The sequence below is a fragment of the Protopterus annectens genome, chromosome 15.part0, assembly GCF_019279795.1.
Source record: "Protopterus annectens isolate FY-2018-M chromosome 15.part0, PAN1.0, whole genome shotgun sequence".
Classification (NCBI taxonomy): Eukaryota; Metazoa; Chordata; order Ceratodontiformes; family Protopteridae; genus Protopterus; species Protopterus annectens.
In genome coordinates, this window is record NC_056749.1 from 488,902,210 (window position 1) to 488,924,080 (window position 21,871).

The 21,871-nt window shown below is 43.6% G+C and overlaps 1 protein-coding gene across 2 annotated transcripts in view; it reads left to right on the forward strand.

The window, feature by feature from the left end:
- Positions 1 to 21,871, forward strand: part of LOC122789778 (phosphatidylinositol-binding clathrin assembly protein-like) — a 2,259,505-nt gene that overhangs the window by 2,030,707 nt on the left and 206,927 nt on the right. Inside the window, exons 21-22 of one of the 2 annotated variants that reach the window (XM_044057218.1) lie at positions 11,212 to 11,268; positions 11,583 to 11,690. In XM_044057218.1, the coding sequence (XP_043913153.1) occupies positions 11,212 to 11,268; positions 11,583 to 11,690 (165 nt within the window). Of the gene's footprint in view, positions 1 to 11,211; positions 11,269 to 11,579; positions 11,691 to 21,871 lie in introns of both variants that reach the window. The other variant, XM_044057217.1, reaches the window with a different exon arrangement.

Below are 21,871 nucleotides of genomic sequence, written 5' to 3' on the forward strand. Positions count from 1 at the left end.
GAATGCTGGCATTCTCTCTTAGAAAGTAGGCAAAGCTCTTAGCTTTCCAGATTTTCCAGACTGTCCAGATTTTTGCCTCATATTTTCGGTTTGTTTCTCATAAAATTCTGTTTTTCTGGCCAATCTTTTGCAAATTGATGAGGATTAAAGTCAGAAAATATTGACAGATATTTGAGTTTCAGACTTCATACCCTTCAGAAAATTCATGAAAATGCAAAACCTGTTATTCTGTTAAGTTTTTACAGTTGTAAGGGCAATATTTAAAAATTTCCCTTTTTTGTGCCTTTGTTCCTCCATTATTTATGGCTTTGTCCAGATTTCTTGCACTAAGAGGTTGAGAGGTATGATGATCATCTCTTACCTGGACCATTTACTTTTCTGCCCTTTTAGAAGATTTGTAAATGTGTTTTTCTTATTTTTAGGTATATTTTTACCAGGGTATAATTTATATATTTTAGTTTGTATTTTTCTTTAAAAGTTAATGAATGTGACCACATGGGGCTATTTTCTGTGACCTGTTGAAAGGAATGCAAGTACAAAAGTAACATAATTTAGCTCAATTTAAGATCTCTTACTTACAGTATACAGTAACAGTCTGGGTATGTAAAATAAAAGCAGACTAGCAAATAAAATAGTGTACTTGAGTTATTGTGTAGTTAGTCAGTCTAAGCACTGTTTCAACTTTTCATGATCTTTTTGAAAATGGAACTCTGCTCAACACTGTGTAGTAAAGCATTTTCTATAATGTTTTATTCATATTAAAATAACAGAAGAACAGTTGTCCGAGTATTGCAGCTATTCTGTTCTTCTTGTTTGATTCCATGCAAGTCTAAATACATCTGATGCCCTGCACTGTACCACTGCCCCAATCATTATATTCCATAGTTCCCTACCATCTTCTCCATGAAGTATAATTTGAAACATTCTTCTAGCAATGTGCCTTCTTCCCCTTCCCCTTCTGTTTCTCTCTCCAACTTCGCATTTCCCACTTTCTGCCAACAGAGTGTGGTATGTTTAGCTTGTATTTATACTCTAGGCCCACCTCATTTGTTATAACTTCGGTAACTTTTGCATTAGATTTTTTTTGTTAGTGTAGTTTTTTTGTGTGGCTTCTAGAACTGTACACATTTCTGCAGATGTGGCCTTTCTAGTGTTCTGAAAAGTGGAAAGATGCCCTCAGCTTCTCTGAAGTCCCTTTCCTTATACTGTACACCACAGCAGTCTTGACCATCTTCATCATTGTCTTCACATGGTATAATATAGGGATGATTACAACTCCCAAACTATTAAGAATCATTTTCCTCCTCTTCTGTCCTACTTGAGGTCACCTCTCCAAGGGAATAATGTTGATTCCTCCAGTATGCCTGGGAAATTTATTTTGCCCATTGGCCTTCCAGATGAGCTATGTCATTTTTTTGCATTCTTGTATATCTTCTGCCAGCTTGCAGCCCATTTTTTGTCCTTCAAGCCCTTCTATTTTTAATTTACAGCCTTTATAATCTTTGTTTAGCTGGTTGTCTTCTCATCCCACAGTTCCCTACTCTTTGCATGACATGTTTTTCTTTCAAGCTCATTAATATAGTGAAATCTGTTCCTTAGCCCTCAGTGTTTCTGCTTCTGATTGAAGTTATAATGTGCTTCTTTGGATTGTACCTAACTGCTTATGCACTGTACGGGACCTTTGTAAGTAAGATGTTGGAGACCAGCAAGTTTTAGCATATTAATATTTAAAGATGGTGCACTGCAGTGGTTACTCCTTTTCACTGCTGTGTCCCCCTTTGTTTGTTAATATTATGCTGTTGTTTTAGACCTCCGAAGGAATCTTTGTAGTAGCAGACCACATTTTTGTAATACTCTTGAGTTTGTTTTCTTGTAGATGTTCATAGGTTCATAGGTTGGTACTAGGCTATCAGCCCTAGGGCCTATACAAGCCTAGCCATAACAATTCCCTGGCTATTTCTTCCCACATTATTTACTTTCCTGGACCCCTGTCTAGCAGGGCGACTGACGTGATCCCTGGGGTGAATTTCCTTTCTCCCATCCAATCGTCAAGGTTCCTCTTGAAGAGGTCCAAAGAGGCACTCTGCTCGACATGTATGGACTATCTATTCCAGAGTCTGGGGAGTCTCTGGGTCAGGAACCTATCCCTCCAGCATGTTTTGTTTATTGTGATGACAAGATTTAGATCCCTGGAGCGTGTAGCTCTGAGGGATTGGGATTTCTTTAAGTGTAGCATGTCCAACAGCTCTGGGTTTGACATGGCCTTGTATGTTAAGCAGAGATCGCCTCTGAGTAGACGATATGCGACAGAGTATAGCTGGAGTTTTTTAAGGCGGTCAGCGTAGGGCATCTGTTTTAGGCCTGTGATTCTTTTAGTGAGGTATTTCTGAGGCCTTTCCAGTTGTTGCAGATGTCTTGAGAGGTACATACCAAATGGGGCATTGTATTCTATAATGGGTCTAATGAGGGATGAGTACAGTGGGACAATGACCTCCTTTTTTCTGGATGAAAAGCCCTTTGTGATGAGGTGTGCCACATAGAAGGATTTCCTGACTGTTGTGGCGATGTGGTTGTCGAAGGTGAGACCACTGTCCACCTGTGTCCCTAAGTCTCTTATCACACTTTCTGTGTTTAGTGTACTGTCACCTATATGGTAATTCATGGATACATGTTTTTTCCCAAAGGGGATAACAATACATTTCTTGGCAATGAGCTTGAGCCCATGGCTCTGGCACCAAGCATCTGTTTCTGTAAGGCCCTTTTGTAGAGTATCCACATAATTTGGGGATTTAATAATGGCTCCCAGTTTGCAGTCATCTGCAAACTTTGTTAGCCAGAGTCCCTTATTGTTGACCTGTACTTCAGAGAAGTAGATGCCAAACAAGAGCGGCCCCAGGACTGAACCCTGAGGTACTCCACTTGTCACTTGTCTGGAGCTGGATTTGGAGTTGGCTACTTTTACAGTGTGGGTTCTATCAGTAAGCCATTTAGCAACCCATTGGGTGACATAGGGATTAATGCCCAGCTTAGTAAGTTTATCTATGATTCCAGAGTGGGGGATGGTGTCAAAGGCCTTGGCAAGGTCTAGATAGGCTGTGTGGACCACCTTACCCTTATCCATGGCTCTGGAGACTGATTCAAAGAAGTCAGTCAGGTTCAGGAGACAAGATCGGCCCTTCACAAACCCAAACTGGGTGGGGTCCAGTGTTTGAAGGTTGCCAATGTCTTTGTTTATAAGTTCCATGATAATACGCTCCATGGCCTTGCAGATAAAGCTTGTCAGACTGATGGGACGGTAGTTTCCGGGATCCAAGGTGGATCCCCCCTTGTGGATTGGGATAACTGTAGCTCTGCGCCACTCAGTGGGCACAAAACCTGAGGTGAGGCTATGATTAAACATGACACTTAGGTGAGGTGCCAGTTCATATTGTAGTTCATGTAGTACACAGCCCGGGATGTCATCTGGTCCCATGGATGCTGTATTCTTGGCTTTAGAGAGTGCGTTTTGCACCTGTGTGGCCGTTATTACTGGAATTTGGCAATCTTCCGGTATTGAGATGGGCCATTTAGGGGGTGAGAGGGGGTGAAGTTGGCACTGAATCGATCTGCCAGGATATTGGCAATATCCTTCGGATCAGTATATTTAATGCCACTCTGTTTTAGCTCAGAGCAGATCTGAGCATTGCCATTTAGATTCTTGACATAGTTATAGAATGCTTTGTGGTTGTCTTTGGAATCTTTGGCAATTTTATTTTCGTAACTAGCTTTGGAGGATTTTATGAGGCATCTCAGTTTCTTACTGAGGCTAGTAAGGGAGTTTTTTGCATCCTGGGATTTTCCTCTTCTGCAAAAGTTTCTTCCTTTTGTTGTAAAGTTTGTTTATGGCAGGGGACCACCAGATTGGCTTCCTTTTTTTGGATGAGAGCATTTTGGTTCTTTTTGGGATGGCACGATTCATGCATGAGTGGATATGCTCGTACAGTGCCTTAGTGTAGGATTCAGCAGTTGAACTTTCAGTTCCCGTCTGCATGGGTGTCATGAAGTTTGTCACTTCTGACTTGAGTAGCATGAAGTTGGCTTTGGAGAAGTTTTTTATGGTGGTTTCTTTACTGGGGGGAGGGGGTGGGATGTGGATGTTAAGGGTGATTAGCTTATGGTCAGACCTGACTAACGAGGGGGTGACCATAGGTATGGAGCATTGATTTCCCATGTTGGTAATGACCATGTCTAGGATATTGGAGCCCCTGGTGGGACTATGGATTAGTTGATCCAGGGCATTGGAATTTATGAATTCCAAGAACCGTTGCGCAAAGGTGTTGGGACATGAGTAGTTTTCCCAGTTAATGGCAGAGTAGTTAAAATCACCCAGTATTAGGGTGTTTGGTTCTATCTTAATATTTTCCAGTATGTTTAGAAAGGTGTAGTGAGAATCTTGGGGTATGGTGGGGGATCTGTAGCAAGCTACAATTTGGATTGCAGTCTTACCTAGTGTTCATTGCACTTGGAGAATTTCAGACACATTGTGTTGGCCAACTAGCCTGGTGGTGTGAATATCCTTGGTTTTTGCATTCTTGTATATCTTTTTGCATTCTTGTATATCTTTAATCCAGTTTTAACAAGATTCAAGTACTGGGCTCTTCCAGAGAGTGTACACACACCGAGTCCTAACTGCAGGGGTTCTGGCATAAGCCAGGTGGCAAAGAGGGAATGTTTGCCACTCTGAGCTTGTGATTTTAAATTTAACAGTCAAAAAAAGGTCACAAGGAAGGCTAGATTTCTAGCCAATGTGTAACACCCCATCAAAAATCAACTAAGACTAAAATCTGCACACACAAAAGTACTTAATATATCAGTTCTTAACTTCATCAGTTACTTTTTCTCTCTCTCTGTAAATCTTGTAAATGCCCTTCATTGAATGTTATATATTTTTGTAAGACCGTTAAGTTCCTTATAAAATAATACAGCTACTCCAACTCTGAGCCACACACTGCATTTCTATTCTTTGTGTTCTCTCGTCCTTGGTAGACCACTCTCCATGCAGCTTTTTTTTTTTGTCAGAGCCAAGTGTTCTTTTATGTGCATTTGCTTTCTAAATCAGTTTTGATTTCATTTGTATTTCAAAATACCGTATCTGAAGTAGTTTACTTCATTTGATCTTTAACCTGTGGGTACCGGATCCGAGCCGGCAACTTCCCAAGCATCTGCTCTGAGCTCCAAGCTCCTCCCCCTACCTGTAATACACCACCACTACCTTCCAGCCCTCAGATCTTTGCCACAGCTTCGCAGCACATCGTGATCCCTTAGCTCCGGGTCGTGAGTAGAGTCTTTGAAGTTTTATGATTCTTTTTTTGATAGTTTGTGTGTCTGTTCATAGAGTAGGTCTTCTCCTTCCCCCCTCACTGGTGCATCCAGTTGTAGATAGTTTTCTAGTTCCAGGTAGTTCTGTAGTTGTTAGAGTGCCCCCCACCCCCAGTCAGCTTTCAGTGTGCTTGTGTTTCCGAGTGTGTGGTGGGTAGTGCATGTCTTTTGTATTTTCTTTGCTGTGGTTATGACTGATCAACCAAAACAAGTTTTTAAATGATGCACAGTGTGTGGCCACAAACTGTCACCTGCGACGGACACACTCTGTGTGTTCTTTGCTTGGGTGTTCCCCATCTCTCCACTGACTGCAGTATTTGTGTGGGTTTTAACCCGAGAGACCTTAAAGACCGTAGGGCTAAACTTATGATGAAGGGTCTTCTCCCTTCTACGGAGGCGGATGCCTCCAGTTCTGCTTCAGTCATGTCTGTGACTGCCTCCCCTTCAGCTCCCGCCCAGGCTGGGACTCATCCTTCTGCCGCTGGGCCTGTGGAAGGAGAGCATAGAAAGGGCAGACTGAAGGAGAAGAGCGCACAAGGTTGACCAGAGGAAGAGGTCCCCAGACCATTCGGCTCTGGCCGGCCTCCCTCTAAATTTCAGACTAGGCACCAACCTGACTCCCCTCTGCTCCGATATCCCAAGTGTTCACTGGAGCCAGAGGAGCCTTGGCCATCTTCTAGGGCTTTGGTTCTCCGACATGCCAGGTCGGAGTCCAAAGCTTTGTCGCAGTCTACCCGCAGTCTTTCAGAAGCGGTCATGGATAAAATGATGCAGAGATTTATTCGCACACAAATTCAGATGGGAGTCTTGCCGGCCCCCTCTCCCTCTGGAGGGAGGAGGTCACTTCCCTTCTTTACACCTGTATCTCCTTCTCCGATCCGACCCCCAGTTTGAGTACATGGATCCGAGAGGTTCCCTAGTTAGGGGGTCTGCGCCAATGGTACCAGTTTCCTCGATGCCAGCAGCTACCTGGAGCGAGTGGTTCTCTGAACCATAATCTGGGAGTCTGATCTGAGGTGGTGGATTTTTTTCCGTCGGCTCCTACCTTGTCTGGTCATGGCCACCTCCTTGGCACTCTGTCCACTTCGGGCCTGCCTCCGATCCCCACATCGGATCTGGGGAGAGCGGCTCCCTTGCTAGTGTCCCAGGAGGCTTGCTCTCCTTCGGCGTTGGACGTTGTGGAATGGGTCCTCTCCAATGTGTTGAGGCCCCTATACTATATCTTCGGACTCTGCCCTGACTCCCTCTGCTTTTGGTGCGACTCCCGTCATTTTACCGCAGGGCAGCCTGTGTTCTAGGAGCCCCAGGCAGTTTCCCGTGAGGAACAACAGGTGGTTTGCGAGCCCACTCCGGAGAGGTTCTTTGCAAGCAAACATGCAAGAGGAGGCACTTAGACTCTTCTCCGGAGTCCTTCACTGAGGACACTGATTTGGATGATGGGGAAGGTTCCCCCAGATCACCTCCCGAGGATGTCTCCTTTGGAGACATCATGGAAATATTGCACCAGCGGGGAGGTTGCCCCTCCCCTAAATGTTCCTCTGAAGAATCTGTGTTCCTGGAGGTCTTCGGCATGGGCCCGTCTACTTCCTGCGTGTCCCCTCTCGTGCATCCATTAGTGGACTTGGTCACCTCGTGGGCTTGGAAGTAACCGGACAGCGTGGAACCAATCCCAAAGTGCCCGGATAAAATCTTAAGCCCCCTGCAACAGATCTTCTTGGAATAAAGGGTCCCCGTAGACGCTATGATGGTAGCAGCCGCCACCAAGTGGTAACTAGCCCAGGAGAGTTCCTTGGTCCATCCTCCTGACCATGAGTCTAGGATGACAGATCGTCTAGGAAGGCGGGTGTATGTGTCAGCAACCTTTTCTGTAAGGGCGCTGAACTATCTGGCACACATTACTCTACTACAACACGACCTGGTTAAGGAACTGGCTGAGTGGCCCCCACAGTCTATGTCGCGGGAGGACAGGCGTATGTTCTCTGTGTGGATTGCTACCTTGACAGCGGTTTCCAATACATCCATGCATGCTATCGAAGGAGCGGCTAGGGCGGCTGGGTCCGGCGTTTCCATGAGGCTTCATGCCTGGTTCAGGTTGTGTCCGTTCACGGAACCCTTCAAGGCATCTTTTGCAAATGCCCCTAAAGATGGTTTTTCCCTCTTTGGAAAGAATGTCCGTGACGCCTTGTTCCAGAGTGAGAAAGATGGGAAGACACTGTCTGCCTTCGGAATCCACTTCTCTAACCCTCAAAGATCCCTTTCCCAGAATCAGCAAGGGCAAAAGATGATGTGGTTCCAGAAGTCGCAGTATTCCCAGGACACTCAAGGCCCTTCTTACCCTAGAGGCAGAGGGGGGACAGGACACACACCGGCCCAGAGGCAGTGGGGGTACGAGGAATTTTGGGTCTCGAAAACTGTTCTCGGACAGGCCCACGCAGCAGCCCTGAGGGGTTGCCCGACTGCTCTGCTCTGGAAGCAGTCGGGGGTCGCCTGTCCTTGCACCTGACGATATGGGAGTCCATGTCACCAGACCATTGGGTTCTTCAGATAATTTCCAGAGGCTATTTAATACCATTTGTGGTTCTCCCTACCCCTTCCAAATACCTCCCAGACATATCACCCGCATAAAGGGAGGCAGCAGCACTAGAGGTTTCCAAGCTGCTAAAGAAACGAGTCATTGAACCCATCCCCCTGGATCAGTCCAGATCGGGCATCTACTCAGTTTTCTTTTTGGTGCCAAAAAAGACGGGGGACTTGAGGCCCATTCTGGACCTGTCTACTCTTAACCTGTCAGTTGTCAAAGAGAAGTTCTGGATGGTCACCTTACAATCCATCCTGCCGTACCTGCAAAAGAGAGACTGGATGTGCTCATTCGACCACCAGGATGCTTACTATCACATAAAGATGCACAGAAGCTTTGGGAGGTTTCTCTGCTTCCAGCTAGAGGCCAATCATGATCAGTTTTGAGCCCTTCCCTTTGGTCTCACCACAGCCCCCAGAGTGTTAACCGAAGTGATGGCAGTAGTAGCGGCTCACCTGAGGCTTCAGGGAATTCAGGTCTACCCTTACCTGGACAATTGGCTCCTTACTGCTCCCACCATTGGCTCCTTACTGCTCCCACCAAGCGTCTACTTTGCCAGACCAGAGACTGTTTCCTACGACTTGCACACCATCTAGGAATTTGTCAACACAGCCAAATCTTTTCTGAACCCTGTCCAGGTTATAGAATACATAGGAGCATGGATAGACACATTACAGACAAAAGTCTTCCTGACCTAATTTGAAGCTTACGGATACATGTTGCTTTCATTTATCAATCTCATCTCCCCTCAGCAGAGTGGGTTTTAAGAGCCCTAGGCTCTATGGCAGCAACAATCACACTTCTACCGTGTGCTCGCTTACACCTGCGAGTACTTAAGTGGACTCTAGCGGTGCAATGGTCTTTGTTCGATTTTCCTTTGTCATACCCTATACACATAAGCAAAGCCTGCAGGTCGTCCCTTCTTTGTTGGATACATTCTTCGGAAATCTTGGAAGGATGACCTTTTGTCACAGCCCCTGCCCAAGCCACAGTGACCACGGATGCCTCACAGCTAGGGTGGGGGGACATTGCTCGGGAAGGACAGTTCAAAGCATGTGGTCCCCAGTTGAGACCAGTTTGCATATAAATGTTCTGGAGATGAGGGTGATCCTTTTAGCGTTGCAGGCCCTTCATGCCTTTCTACCTCTGGGAACTATCGTAATTCAGTCAGACATGTCGGTGGTCTGGTATATCAACAAACAGGGAGGGACCAGATCTTACTCCTTTGTCGCAAGGCCATGAGAGTTTGGGAATGGGCAATCTCCACCTGTCGTTTTCTGGTATCAATGCACATTTCGGGATGGTCCAACATTCTGGCGGACAAACTAAGCCGGACTATTCTGACGCCTTACAAGTCGTCTAGACTGGAGTCGGCCTTGCTGCAATCTGTTCACATTTCCGTCCAGTGCGAAGTGCAGCGAGTTATTCGCTCTGAACCCCCCTGCAGGGGGGGAATCCCCCAGAGATGCTCTAGTCGATACTTGACCTCCCAGTCTTCTTTATGCTTACCCTCCTGTACCCCTTATTCCAAAGTTCCTCCAGAAGGCTCGTCGACTGGGGAGCAAAGTGATCCTTATTGCTCCATTTTGGCCTCGCCAGGTATGGTTTCCCTTCCACTGGTCTCATCTTCTAGCTCCTCCTTGGATCCCCTTCCAGATCACATCTCTCACCCTTCGAGGGTCCCTCATTGGAATCTGGACAGTCTGAAGCTTACAGCTTGGCTGCTCCAGTTTCCTTAATTGCTAGGAATCCCGGGTTGTCTTCTTTGGTCAGGACTGTTCTGGTGGCTGCTCATAAGTCACCCACCAAGAAGATTTTTCGTAGCAAATGGAAGCGTTTTTCCTTTTGGGCCTCTTAAAGGAATTTAGATCCTTTCACGGCTCCCATTCCGTCTGTCCTTGATTTTTTGGCAAACATTTTTGAACAGGAGGCTAGATTGTATACAGTGAAGGTTCAACTAGCCACTATTTCTCATTTTCACATTGGTGAGAACTTTCCTCCTTTGGCCTCTTCCAGATTGTGCATAGCCTTTATCCAAAGGTACCGTCTTGCGTCCTCCGGTCAAAGATCCCATCACCCCATGGCCCTTACTGTGGTACTGAAAGTGCTGGTTGCCCCTCCCTTTGAACCTGCAGCAACCGTAGACCTTAAGTTTCTGTCTTGGAATACAGCCTTACTAGTGGCTATCACCTCGGCTAGGAGGGTCTCAGAACTTCAGGTGTTGTCTGTCAAGGTTCCATACATGGTTTACCGTAAGGATAGGGTTTCTCTTCTCACCAATCTCTCCTTTCTTCCAAAAGTGGCATCCAAGGTCAATATCAATCAGACTATCAATTTACCTGTTTTCTTTCCAAATTTCACAAACAAAGCTGAATACAAGTTGCATTTATTGGATGTTCATAGACAGCTGCGTTTCTATTTGCACAGGATCAAATCTTTTCGTAAATCTGACCAGTTCGTGTCCTTTGCTAAACCTGTTTTAGGTAAACCTTTTTCCAAGGTGACCATTGCTAGGTGGATATCCCTATGCATCCTTCACATCTACAAGTATAAAGGTTTGTCTCCTCCGTGTCAGATTAGAGCTCATTCGACAAGGTCAATGGCTACTTCTGCGACCTTTTGGTCTAGAGTATCCTTAGACATTTGTTCTGCGGTTACTTGGTCCTCATCTCATACTTTTATTTCTCACTATAAATTGGATTTGACTTCCCGGAGAGCATCCTTTGGTTCCGCGGTGCTCTGGAATATCCTTCCATGAGGGCCACCCAGGTGTTAAGTAGCTGAGGACTGTCCCACAGGTTGAAGATCAAATGAAGTAAACTACTTCAGATAAAGAAGTTATGTACTCACCATGACGTTCCATCTGAGTACTACTTCATTTGTCTTCAACCGTCCCTCCCTCCTTCCCCCCTGGCCTTACCATATGGGCATGTTTCATAGGTAGGACATTGTGTGCTGTAATGTGGTTTGGATTGGGTTGTTTAGTGTAGGGTGCAGAAAACTCGATCTGAGGGTTAGAAGGTAGTGATGGTGTATTATGGGTAGGGGAGGAGCTTGGAGCAGATGCTTGTGAAGTTGCCTGCTCCGATCCAATATGGATCCGGTACCCACAGGTTGAAGACAAATGAAGTAGAACTACTCAGATAGAACGTTATGGTGAGTACATATCTTCTTTTTTAATCCCAATTTCCAAGCAATGCAGTTATTTCCATGTCTTTAATTGTCCTGAAGACATGACATTAATGATTTCTCTCTGTTTCTTTTCTGTTTTGCAGATGCCATCGCCAATGGTATACCCAGTGACTACACCTCAAGTGCCTATGTATGGAATGGTATGTTGCAGCCATAGCACCGTGATACACAAGGCTAAGGCTGTAGTACTGTTGAGTTTTTTAGTTTGACATAATTTAAACATTGTTTGTTTTCTGAAGGTGGTTATGTTTTTATTTATCAAGCAAAATGATTTCAGCCTCATTGCTGTTGAGATGTGATTCATTTTAATATTAAGCAGCTATGCCACTGTTTAATTTTTCTGTAATGTTTCAGAATGCCTTTTGACAAAAATTCTAAGCCATAGCTCACTGTTTAATTTTGATGCTGATACGTAAAAATGTTTAACATTTAACTTTTTTCCTCATCTTAGCAGGTACCTCCACAGATGGGCCCTGTTCCAGTGTTGGCACCACAGCCTGTGACATACTCACAACCGGTGTTGAGACCTACAAATCCATTTGCACCAATGTCTGGTGCTCAGGTAATTGCATCTTGTGCAGAGTTCTACTTCTGACTGCAGCTGTTTTGTTCTTTTAATAAAGTAAAGTTTTATGCTTTTTAGAGAGGTTTTATGAAGTACTTACAGTTAAAGGCATTTCCTCATTCTGTTGCTTAGTATCGAGTTTTAAAAAAAAAAAATCTTGTTAGTTAGACATATCACATTGCCCTATTCGCATACCTTGAACCCAGGTTAAGAAACATGCTTCCTAATTTAAACCAACCAAAGGTAACAAAAGTTCTCCTTCAGTGTTTTTAACACAATCATCTTTTCATCATAAAGACTACTACCGAAACAGTTACAAACAGCCATTGAGAGATTTAAATGCAAACACATTATACTTCTAATTTCTTTTTTGCCTCTCTCACTTTCCAGTTGTCCAGTTTCATGTGATACCAGCAGAAGAGAAAGCTGTATGACTAAGACTCCTATGCATGCAGAGTCTGCTTGTGGTGGTCATACCAAAGCAGATTCATCACCATTACTGCCTTGACATTAACAGGGAATCTGTAACTGTTGGCACGATTGATTTAATATTTTCTTGTAAGTAGTCATAGCTTAGTCTTTTTTGTCACCTTTAAGTGAAAGTATTCTGAAAAGAATAGAAAGTCATTAATCCAAGTTCATCTTTTGCAACACAAAGAAGCACAAAGTAGAAAGTCAGGAATCAAGTCCCTGTGGCTTTCATTTTTCAAAGTCCGTTCTTTCCATTTCAGCCTTTGTTTTTTCATATACTCCTTTCCTTTTTTTTTCAGGGTTTTCCAATTCCATATTAATATGTTCATTCATGACATACAGTGTTGAGGATTCTGTGGGTAGACGTACTCCCACCAGGTCTGTCTGAGATCTCCAGCCATTCTTTTGTTTGTTGTACATTGGGGACATTTTTTCTGCATGATCCAAATACACAGTGGCACTTCGCAATTAATAGCTAGAGAAGATAGGGTTCCTTAAAAATGCTGTGCCACCTTCTTGTCAGTTGTGGGTTCTCCATCAATTTTAGCCTAGGCTTAGCTAGCCTTTCACTTGAGTCGTTCTTTTTTGTCCTCTGTTTCCTCCATCATTCCTGCTAGCTGCTTGTGGCAGTATTTTGCTAGTTACTGAGGCATCTGTAAGAGACTGATACAGAAACAAAGTGAGTAGTTGTCCAAGCTCCTTAAGCAGTCTAGGAAGAGGATGTTTCTCCCAGCCCTCGGAGTCTTTTTTATATTTTGAAACTGGAGAATTGACTTCCTTATATACTGAAACTGAAGAATTGGAGGATCTTTAACAGGAAGCATGTCAACATTTAGTAATGACATATAGGGTATCTTATGTACCATAGCTGTACTCACAGCTGGGTTCAGACCTGTGTCATCATCAAATTCTACATCACTGTCGTCGGTCTTCCACCAGCAAGTTCAAGCCCTGTGGTTGCTGCATCCATCTTCATTTCCTACTGCTAATATCAGTTGGATAAATGCTACTTCAGTTACAGATACGTATTCATTACTTAGTTTCAGTTTTGGAAGCATTTACTTTTTTACAGTTGCTTAATTAGATTTAGTCTGGAGTCTTTGTACTGCTTGAACTGGTCTGTTCTTCAGAATCTTACTTTTTCTTAGGTTTCCGTTTTTCACTTACTCTTATTTGGTCATATGATTTTACGCCTTCGTCAAAAATTTACAGATTGTATTTGTGGAAGACCATCAGCACCAGAGTTTTGGCACTATGTTATGTATTTACATTTGTGTGTTTACATTTTGAACACGCATTTTTTATACTGAATTGCCTCCTCCTGCAGTCTGCTATGTAGAAATTCTGGGTTTGTTTGTTTCATAATACTGCAATATGTAATATCGTTATTTCCTCAAAAGTTGACTTTTTTTCCTGTCGGTCTCTTGCTTGGCCTGACTTTTTTGTTTTTCTGGACTACTATTACTTTCTACCATGGGGGCCACCTTTGTTCTCAGGAAGAGATAGTCATGTTGTGGTAGATTTCATGTTCTGAGAATTCTACATTGCTTTTTCCCCATCATACACCAGGAGTGGGCACTTTATCCTGGCACCTAAGCACCCACTCTTATTTTTTTGACCTACCCGTTTCCATCATATGTGAAGTACAATCTGTTTGTCAGTGTTGTCTTGTTGAGACTTGATAAAAAGTATCCACCGTGTGAAGGTACTCCCAGAGACTTGAGGTTGAATTTAGTTACAGCAATACAACTATGCATCTCTTGCTGATAAACAATGTAGTGTTTTGTTTGTTTTCCAGTTCATGAAAACTGTTTTCTTCTGTGTTTTAAACAGTGTCAGTGCATCTCGACAAGAGGAAAAGGTGACTACAGAAAGTCAGTCTCCACTGTCAGTTTTTGACAGTGTGTTGAATAACTACAGATGCAAACCAAGTTTTAGAAAGCCACAGCTTGACAATTGCAATACAAATATTGCAAGCTCAGATTCCATCTGTTTAGAGTATGTCTGGCAAAGGAGTTTAAATTATAGAAATTACTCCGTTGTAGAGGAATCTTCCAAAATTCTGTTACTGTACAGTTAAAAGTGACAGCAAAAATGCTGAAATGTTTAAGAATTTAGGTAGACATCAGAATAAACTATCTTGTACTCCCCACATACAGTGTATGGAATGCTGAGGATGAAGGGTGGTAGAGAAGAAAACTGTTTTAGGGGAATACTTGAACATTTCTTTTGTTGATATAAGTGTTGTCATTTTAATGAGATTAGTGAGCGAGCATTTCCAGCGGGAAACTAGCAGGTTTTCAGAAGAGTCTAATTTCTAGATGTTCTTCGTGTTTCACTGTTGCAGTCATTAAATTTGGGTTATCTGTTTGCAGGTAGCCCTCAGTCGGCCTGATTAACAGTCTGGGGTCCTGCGTCGGTTGCTGTCTCTTCTTCTGTGACGTCAGGTTATCAGGGATATAAAACATGCAGCCGACATAATTACACCAGTCTTTCTTGCTGTGCGGTGCCTGAAGCAGAAGCAGTTCGCAAGTGCAGGTCGGCTGACTCCTGAAATTTTCATTTTCAAGTTTCAGAACTGAAGTCTTCAAGTAAAAGCTAAGCGCCCTGTTGGGGAAACTTTTTCTTGCTCTAAACCGATGTCAGTAAAAGTAAATAATTGCATTTCTTGTAGAAAGCAAATACCGCATAAAGATTTTCATTCATACTGTATTCCTTGCCTAGGCCCTGAACACGACGTACTTCGCTGTCGGTTTTGTTCCTTATTTAAACCACAAACTATCCGTCGTCTGTACATTTGCGCTTCTAAATTTTTTGGTGCTTGGTTCAGTTTTCCTGATATGTCTTCGGTAAGCCATCCGACTACCAACATTCCGAAGAAATGCAAAGATAAAGACAGAGACAGGTCCACCCAGTTCGCCTGTACTCAGTGAGGTGCTTTTGCAGCCCCTGTTACCCGCTACTTCAGATTCGCAGGCCTCTACTGAGACCCATTCAGAGTCCGATGTGCCGCGAGATGCTTCAACTGTGGAACCTGCGGATGTCTCTACCTTGGATGGGTCCGGAGCTGCTGTGCAGGCACGGGCTTCTGAGGGTGTATTCAGGCCTACTGACTTGCATATTAAACTGGAACCATCTTCTTCTTCAAGGCTTAAAACTCAAACCATGCCTAGAAAACTGACGCCCAGACTGCATGGTCAGGCCTCTATGCCTAAAGAACAAATGATAATGACTGAAGACCTTATTACTTTAATCCGGGGAAGCCAACCTTCTCCCTCTAAGAGACCTTCAACTGAGTTTGCTTATGATACTTCTGACCAGGATTCTGAAATTTCTGTTTCCTCTGATGACCTGGATTTACCCTTATCTACCTATGAGGATTCTGATGTTGAGGACTCTATTCCCTCTGCTTCCCCCCCAGAGGATTTCTCTTTTGTTGAAACTTTTTATACTCTCAGGGAGCTTTTTCATTGGGAAAATCAGGATTTCTCTGATTTACAAAAGAGGCTTGGGGATTTCTTACTCCTGCCCCAGCACAGGCCTTTAGCTATACCTCCTGTACTGGACATTGTTGTTGATGCCTTTTTGGAATTTAGCATGACCCCTGACTCTCTACCGCCTGCTTCCAGAAAACCTGATAGATATTACAGGGTTCCTGACTCTCACAATTTCCTTTTCAAAAATCTTACTGTGGATCCTGAAACCATTTCACAGGAACCCAAGGGCATTAAAGCTATTACTGCCAAAAATCCTACCCCCTCTGATAGAGACTCCAGGGCGCTGGATAGATGGAGTAAGAAAGTATACACTTCTGCAACTTTGGCCATTAGGGTCTTGAATTGCCAGTTTCATATGTTAAAGTATCAGCTGCATATTATTGGATTGCTTAAACAGAAAATGATGTTGACTCCTGATTGTGCTGAAAATAAGGATTTACAGGTTTTCTATGCATTCTGCTGAACAAGTTGGTAAACATACATTGCAATGTGGTTTTGATTCACTAGAGGCATCTTGCAGGGCTGTGGTAACTGGGTTTGTACTTAGAAGGCATGCTTAGCTTAAGGAGCAATCCTTGCCTTTTAGGTTAGGTTAGGTTAGTACTAGGCTAACTGCCCTTTTGGGCCATTTGAAGCCTTGCCAGTTACCCCATGTGAGAATCAAACCCTGCACCTTGTGTCTTTAAGGTAAACACCTTAACCATTATGTCATCCTCCCACCCCTAGATGGAGTTGGTGACATGTGGAAGTGAAATCTGTATCCTTGGGACACTATATTAAAAACCCATTTGTCCTGGGTAATGAGTCCCCAGTTCTTTGCATGCAGTGCAATCTTTCCCCCCAAAGGGACAGTCAGTTGAGAAGTGCTTGGACGTTTTAAAAAGAAAAGGACAAGGTTTCTACTCAAGATTCTTCCTGGTACCCAGAAAAGACAACTCATGGCATCATATCCTGGACCTGCCTACTCTAAACACCTTTTTGGTGATTCCAAAATTCAAGATGCTGACTCTTCACCAGTTGCTTCCTGCCAGATCATGTTAAAGTGAAATTACTGCATGCTCCCTTAAATCAGGGCCACCTGTTTGGTAACAAGGCAGAAGAAGTTCTTAAAAAGATGGAGGAAAAAGCTAAAGCTATACAAACTGTTAAAGACTTTTTACAAGTACAACCTCCAAGATTTAGTAGGCATTGGCCTTCTAAGAACTGGTCCTTTCCTGCCTCTTCCAGACCTTCTCATTCCAAACCCAGATCCAGCAGAGGACCCAGGCTTCAGTCCCAGGGGACGCACAGGACTAAGCAGAGGGGGGCTTCCACTTCCAAATTTGGGAGTAATAAAACTCCCCCCTATGGTAAACTGTCTCATTGACTTATTTTTAAAACTTCCAAGCACTTCTCAACTGACTGTCTCTTTGGGGGGAAAGATTGCACTGCATGCAAAGAACTGGGGACTCATTACCCAGGACAAATGGGTTTTTAATATAGTGTCCCAAGGATACAGATTTCACTTCCACATGTCACCAACTCCAAACAGTTGGCCGGATCTACCTCCAAAGCAGTGGGAAGAGGCCCAAAAGCAAGTACTCTCTCTCTTAAGCATAGGGGCTATTGGTACCAGAAGAGAAAAAAGGACAAGGTTTCTACTCAAGATTCTTCCTGGTACCCAGAAAAGACAACTCATGGCATCATATCCTGGACCTGCCTACTCTAAACACCTTTTTGGTGATTCCAAAATTCAAGATGCTGACTCTTCACCAGTTGCTTCCTATGCTAAGCAAAGATGCCTGGTTGGCAACACTAAATTTAAAGGAAGCATACCTGCACATCCCAATCAGGGAATCTTGCAGAAGATACCTACGCTTCAAAGCAGGCTACACTCACTATCAGTTCTCTGCACTTCCCTTTGGCTTATCTACTGCGCCCAGGGTATTCACAAAGTGCCTAGCTCCAGTCATTCCATTTTGCAGTCAAATAAATATTTAAATATACCAATACTTGGATGATTGTCTAATTCAGGCAGAAAACCTGGACATATTTTTGAATCATCTGGCTTTTGTACAGAGGGTGCTAACTTGTCTGGGGTACACCATAAACAAAAAGAAATCACACCTGGTACCCTGTCAACAAATTATATTCCTGGGAGCAAGCTTGAATACAACTTCCCAGATGGCTTTCCTTACGCCAGAGAAACAAATTCACTTGACTACCTACTTCAAACAAGTGGTCACAAAAACCCTGCTATATCTGCAAGGCAAATACTACAAGCCTTGGGGTTCATGGCCTCCTGTATTCTTCTAATTCCATATGCAAGACTGCATATGAGGAAACTACAATGGTATCTAAAAAGCCTATGGTGTCAGCATTCTCAGGATCTAGAAGCAATGATTCCTATCTTTCCTTGTCTACGCCTAGAGTTCCTTTGGTGGGCAGAGGCCTGCCACCAAAACAAGGGACTACCATTCACACTACCCCCTGCCGCCCAAACCCTTACAGATGCATCAGACTATGCATGAGGGGCCCACCTGTCAGGGAAGTGCATTCAGGGCAAATGGAACCCAATTCAATTGCACCTTCACATCAGTCATAAAGAAATGTTAGCTGTGCAGAATGCTCTGACAGCCTTAAAGGACCACATTCTTCCAGGACAATTAATGGTAAAGATGGACAACACCGCTGTTATGTAATACATAAACAAGCAGGGGGTATACATTCTTACCCCCTCTGCAGACTAGCCATGGCATTGTGGAACACAGCCTTGAGCTACCAAGTACATCTACAAGCTCAGTTCCTGCCAGGAAAACTAAATACACTGGCGGATGGACTAAGCAGAACCCTCATGAACTCACACGAGTGGCAACTGGAACCAAGGATTTTCAACATGTTGACAAGCAAATGGGGAGCCCAGATATAGACCTGTTTGCCTCCCCCCAGAACTATAATTTGGAAAGGTTTTGTTCAAGGACTCCCCACAGACGAGCTTGGAAAGTGGATGCTCTGTCCTTAAGCTGGAAAAACTTATCAGTTTATGCCTTTCCTCCTCTGCCTCTGCTCTCCAAAGTACTACTAAAGATCAAACAAGACAAACCAAGGATGATTTTGATTGCACCAGCCTGGCCACGCCAACACTGGTACCCCCTCCTGCGCAGTGTGTCACTGTTGGCCCCATGGCACCTGCCTCAGACTCCTACCTTGCTATATTGCAGCAGGAGGACCAGATTCTGCACCCTCAGCTTCAAACACTGAACCTAGCAGCCTGGCTAATTATCTAAGCCCTCCTTTACCATCCCTCAGTAAACCAGTGGTGGATGTCATTTTAGAGGCAAGGAGGCCTAGTACTAGAAAATCTATGGAAAAGATTCTGTGCCTGGAACCAGTCTCAAGGGATGAGTACAGCAGTGCCCAATTTACATCAGATTTTACAATACTTAACTGAGATGCTTCACAAGGGCCTGTCTTTTTCCTCAATAAAAATTCATGCCTCAGCCATTTCAGCTCATTATAACACAGAGCCTCCCCTCTTCTCTCTTCCACTGCTCAAGCAGTTCCTCAGTGGGGCCAAAAATCTAAGACCACCCAGGAGAGCTCCAACTCTCCAGCCTGGGACCTTAACTTTGTATTGGAGAAACTCACCCTTCCTCCTTTCGAGCCAGCTGCTACTGCAGATTTAAAATTCCTTTCTTGGAAAACAGCTTCCCTTTTAGCGATCACTTCAGCAAAGAAGGGTATCTGAATTACAGGCCCTTATGGTAGTGGAGCCTTTCATCATCTTTCATGCGGACAGGGTGTCCCTCAGGACCAATCCCTCTTTCATGCCAAAGGTGGTATCCAGTGTGGCCTTTAATCATTCCATTCATTTGCCTACCTTCTTTCCTAATCCACAGAACAAAGGGAAATGGCTACTGCACTCCTTAGATGTGCACAGGCAACTTAGATTCTACTTGGACAGGTCTAAACCTCAAAGGAAATCTGAGCAACTGCTGGTGGCATTTGCTGCAGGGACAGAGGGGAAGGCTATTTCAAAGCGAACTATCTCCAAAAGGATAGGCCATTGCATTCACTTCTGCTATAAGCACCATGGAAAAACTATCCCACAGGGGATCAGATCCCACTCAAGCAGGGTTGCATCTACCTCTACAGCCTCTCTCAGAGGCGTACCTACCAGGGACATCCTAGAATCTGCTACCTGGAGTTCTGTACATAATTTCACCAAGCATTACCATTTGCCAATTTTCTCTAAATCCAGAGCTGGCTTTGCCACTGCAGTTTTGCAGGGCCTTATAGCTGGTCCTAATGCTATCTAAATTCCACCTCCCATCCTTTGCTTTGGGAATCTACCCAAATGTAATGACTGCAACATTGAAACACGAAGAACATAGTACAGTTGTGTTCACTTACCATAAATGTAGATGTTAGAGTGTATTCACTGTTGCAGTCCTGGTTACCCTCCCTCCAGCTCCCTGACTTCATTTGCCTATACCTCTTCTCTCCTTTTCAATGCTTAAAAACTTTTTGGTGCATTTGCTTTTTTGTTTGAGGTATAACCTTTTATATTTATAGATTTAATTGCTTCCCATTAGGGGAGCACCTGACATCTGGGGCAAGAAAAACTGATATAATGACGTTGGCTGCATGTTTTGTACCTCTGACGACCTGACGTCACGGAAAAAGAGGCAGCAACCGACGCAGGACACAAGACTTTGTTAATCAGGTCGACTGAGGGCTACCTGCAAGCAGATAACCCAAATGTAATGACTGCAACAGTGAATACACTCTAACAGCTACATTTATGGTAAGTGTACATAACTCTACTTTAACTAAGCAGCTGTGCGGTGACTCTCCTAGTCCTCAATCATTTCATTAAAAAGTTTGAAGCTTTGATCGAGCAAGTTTTCTTGAACTCTGAAATAAAGTATTATGGGAGTAGAAAATTTGAGTTAACTGCTGAATGTATGCCTTGATTTAATTAAGTGCTCCCAGAGCCTGAGCAGATAGATTTTGCAGCTGCTGGATCAGAGAGCAAGACTGTGCATTGAGGCTTCCTTTCTCCTACTTAAAAGATAAGATGGCAGCACTATTCTTAAAGTGTTGTCCTATGCCTGTGCCCTTCCTAATTGATTGATGGTTGCCTGAACATTATTTGTTAGATTTGAGTCTTTTGTGAGGTCTGTGAACTTTGCATCTGTTTTAAAGGGAGGCCTTCGTTATCTCATTACTGAGGACACACACATTGGACTCTGGAAGTTTTGGTACTTTACAGCATAGCTGTAATTTGACTTTTCTTAGCATAGCTATTGAGAAGTCAGTTTACTCTCAATCTGAAACTCATATAAAGTTTACAAACAAATAGACCCCTTATCAGTTCAGTTTCCAAATTCACTGTGGCACTGAATCTGCCCTAGTTAAGATAGTAAATGATTTTTTTGTGGGAAGGGATCTGCTTTTCTACCTTGATTTTGTATGATCACTTAGCAGCATTTGACACAATTGAGCATGATAGCTGTAGTGACACCACTGACCACAATATCCTCTTTGAGAATCTTTTGTCTTACTGTGGCTTGTCTTCTAGTGTCTTAAATTAGTCACCTACATTTGTGGTCATGCCCTGCAAGGAAGCATCAGACCTTAACACTTTTCTTCCATAGTTCCTGGCATGTACAGGGACTCCGGGCTCAATCTTGGATCCTTTTTTGCATATGTTACCCTGGGGGAAATGCTGTTATAAGAGAGAGGCTTATGTTGTCACTACGTAGAGCATTTGTGAAATGTGCAGCATATGATTTTGAAGTTATTTGCCATTAGTTGGTTTGTAATCAGTTTATATATTTTTAACTATTTAGTCATCAGGCTTGAACGTATTACCAAGGGTTACATTGTTATCTCTGGTATTACAACAGTCATTTCCAACTTGTATATATATTGCACAGTTCACTAATCACTCTTTCTCTCCCCTCATCTGCGTTCCACAGGAAGTCCTCAATCTTTTCCGTTCCTACTCACACTGAGATAAGTCAACTATATCCGTTATCTCATATGTAGCTTACTTACCCTATCATCTTTTGGTTTCATTTCCATTTCTCTTAACTCATTTATTGACACTATTACGTCCTCATTTTTTGGTTGAGGTGTCTTCCATTTCTTTGTTTTAGCCTTTTTTTGCCACTCTTTGATAATAGTGTTATAGTCCTGATAGGGACATTTTTCTGTAACTGACCT